This window comes from Fulmarus glacialis, unplaced genomic scaffold (assembly GCF_000690835.1).
Source record: "Fulmarus glacialis isolate BGI_N327 unplaced genomic scaffold, ASM69083v1 scaffold20391, whole genome shotgun sequence".
Lineage (NCBI taxonomy): Eukaryota > Metazoa > Chordata > Aves > Procellariiformes > Procellariidae > Fulmarus > Fulmarus glacialis.
The window spans coordinates 12,098-15,187 of record NW_009191132.1 but is presented as its reverse complement, the minus strand read 5'-3'; the positions used below and the strand labels follow the sequence as shown (position 1 = coordinate 15,187).

The 3,090-nt window shown below is 63.1% G+C and overlaps 1 protein-coding gene across 1 annotated transcript in view; it reads left to right on the top strand.

Annotated features, from left to right (window-relative positions):
* Positions 1–675: 675 nt before the first annotated feature.
* LOC104083181 (unconventional myosin-Vb-like) overlaps positions 676–3,090 on the top strand; it is a gene marked incomplete at its 5' end in the record, with an annotated part of 13,513 nt that continues 11,098 nt past the window's right edge. Inside the window, 7 exon segments of the mRNA XM_009586581.1 lie at positions 676–786; positions 1,228–1,390; positions 1,498–1,642; positions 1,778–1,931; positions 2,133–2,273; positions 2,505–2,586; positions 2,798–2,910. Coding sequence (XP_009584876.1) covers positions 676–786; positions 1,228–1,390; positions 1,498–1,642; positions 1,778–1,931; positions 2,133–2,273; positions 2,505–2,586; positions 2,798–2,910 — 909 coding nt within the window.

Below are 3,090 nucleotides of genomic sequence, written 5' to 3'. Positions count from 1 at the left end.
GAGGCAGGGAGCACCGGTCCCATGGGTGCCAGCTGGTCCCTTTGCACAAAGCTGCCCACTGCGGCTGGCCCCAGGGAGCTGCAGATTTGGGGGCGAAAAGGGTATGGGGTGATTTTTCTTATCGCTGTCCCTGTGCTCTGGGCTGTAGCTGGGTCTGCAGAGCTGGCAACGGTGTCTGGATCCGCTCAGTAGTTAGCAAGGGATCCGTACTGCACGTATCTGCTTTCAAGCCTGGTATCTCTGCCCAGCCAAACCGTGCGGCTGCATCCCCAGCACGCCAGGTGTTGAGAAATGCCCCTGCTCGGCATCTCCTGCGTTTCCAGAAACCTTTCCTGCAGCAGCAGCCGTGATCGCATCCGTGCCGAGGGCAGAGAGGTGCTGACCTTCCTGGGGTGGGCAGCAGAGCCGGGGAGAAGCCAGGGCTCCTGCGAAGGCAGCTTCCCGACATCTGGAGAGCAGCTCCCTGCCTGCAGGAGCCAAGGGGCCGTGGGGCACCTAGCAGGGTGCTGGGTCCCATGGCTTGCCCTGCTATGGTGATGCTGAGCACCAGGCTGACTGTCCTGAGAACCGTGGGGAGGGCTGCGATGCTTGGTTCAGAGGCTGGTGGCCAGACGCTTTCCCTGTCTCTTGGCTGCGGATCTCTGCAGGGGTCCCCTCCCTCCTATGTCCCTGCAGGGTGCCCGGGTGTGGATCCCTGACTGTGTCGAAGTCTGGAGGGTGGCAGAAATAACCAGAGGCTACAAGGAAGGAGATGCCATTCTCCATCTCCGCCTGGAAGATGGCTCGGTAAGGCTGGAGCTGTGCAGCCCAGCGGGTCCCTCCTGTGCTTGCTACGTGGTCGGGCACCCCCGGATGCACCTCTGCACCCCCAAACCAGCCTGGGCTCCTCAGCAGGGTGCGGAGAGGCTCCAAACATTGCCTGGGTGTGTCCCGTCTGGTGTCTGAGCAGGAGCCCAGACCACTGCAGCTGTGTCTGGCTCACCGTGCCCCGTGTCCCCTGACTGCCCGGTGAGCTGGTCCTCGCTGCCTGCTGCTGCCTGACTTCCCAAAAGGCCTCCAGCTCAACTCGCCGTGCTGGCTGGGCTGTGATTCCTGGTGACTAACAGCCCAAGAATAGCCTGCGGACAGCATCCCTCCTGCTGTGCTGCTCCCCACAGACCCATCCCGCTTTTGCGGGGCTGGCTGACCCTGCTCAGCACTTGTCCTGCTCCATCTCCATCCCCGCAGGCACTGACCTACCCCATCGAGTTCCAGCTGCCGCCTCTCTGCAACCCCGACTGCCTCTCGGGTGCCGATGACCTGGTGGCCCTGAGCTACCTGCACGAGCCGGCTGTGCTGCACTCGCTCCGCCGGCGCTTTCTGGAGGCCAACGCCATCTACACCTACTGCGGTGAGCCCCGTGCACCCCCCTGCTCCCCGTCCCGTGCCCCTTCCCCGCAGCAACCTGGGACAGGTGCCCCTCCTGCCCCTGCCCTTCGCACAGCGCTCTTCCTCCAGGTATCATCCTCGTCGCCATCAACCCCTACAAGCCGTTGCCCATCTATGAGGAGGAGGTGATTTACGCCTACAGCGGCCGCGAAATGGGGGACATGGATCCCCACATCTTCGCTTTGGCGGAGGAGGCGTACAAGCAGATGGTGAGGTGAGAGCATCGCGTGGGAGCATCCCCGGGGTTGCAGTGGGGAAGGGCTGAAGGCCCCTCTGGACCGTGGCATGTCTGTGGAGAGCAGTCTTGCTGGGTCATAGGCTGTCCCCAGCTCATGTCCCTCTCTGGCAGGTTTGGGAAGAACCAGTCCCTCATCATCAGCGGTGAGTCGGGTGCAGGGAAGACTGCGTCGGCCAAGTATGCCATGAGATACTTCACCGCTGTTGGGGGCTGCCTAGGTGACTCCAGCATGGAGAAGGTGTTGGCCTCCAGCCCCGTCATGGAGGTGGGTCCCCCTGGGGCCCCAGGATCTGCATGGGAATAGTTGGGGTGTCCCTGCAGGCTCTCCCCGTGCTCCTCATGGCTGGTATCCCTGATGTGATGCCATGTCTGTCCCCCCTGTAGAATGGGTGGCAGGAACTGAACTTCTCCAGAGCACCTGGAGATCTGGGGCGGGCTAAAACCTCCTGCCCTCCTTCCCCACCAGGCCTTTGGGAATGCAAAGACAACCAGGAATGACAACAGTAGCCGCTTTGGGAAGTACATTGAGATCGGCTTCAGCCAAGCGCGTGTCACAGGGGCCACCATCAAAACCTACCTGCTGGAGAAGTCCCGTGTCACCTTCCAGGTGGGTTTCTGGGGTGGCATGGGGACAGGGCTGAGTGGGAGCCCCAATCCTCGGAGCAGGAGGGTGCTCCTCCTGGGCATCCCCCAGGGAAGCAACCCCAGCACTGCTGAGTCGATCTGGGAGAAGGGAAGGTGTCCCTTGTCCCCAGATCTGGGGCTGCAGCACTGCTGCAGGGGAGCAGCGTGGTCCAAGGTGACCAGACTTCTCAGTGATTTTCTTGCTCATCCACAGGCACAAGCGGAGAGGAACTACCACATCTTCTACCAGCTCTGTGCCTCGGCCACCCTGCCCGAGCTCCAGGGCCTGGGTCTCCGTGAGTGCCCCCACGTCCCCCCCACAAGCCCCATGGCACAGTTTGCTGCCAGCCTGTCCCACACTGGGCAGTGCCAGGCCCTCCTGCCCTCCCCAGCTGGGTGCTGGTGGAGGCTCTGCTGCTGGTGGGCACCCTGGGGTGGGATAAGGGTGGTAGAGAGCCCTGTGGGGCAGGTTGTGCTGGTTCACAGCCTGAAACATCTCGCCCACAGGGGGGGCAGAGTCCTTCCACTACACCCGCCAGGGCCAGTGCAGCGCTGCCCAGAGCACCGATGATGCGGCCGACTTGGACAGCACGCGGCATGCCTTCTCACTCCTGGGTACTGTCCTGGCCGGGCACGGGTGGGGAGGGGACGGGCAGGGCTGGTCCCCAGGGCTGGTTGTCCCACCACCCTCACCGCGATGCTGGTGTAGGAGTGGTGGTGCCAGACATCCCAGTGCCGGAGAGCCCGGCTATCTACTGGCCATTGCCATCCCTCTGGTTTGTGCGATGCAGGGGGTCAGA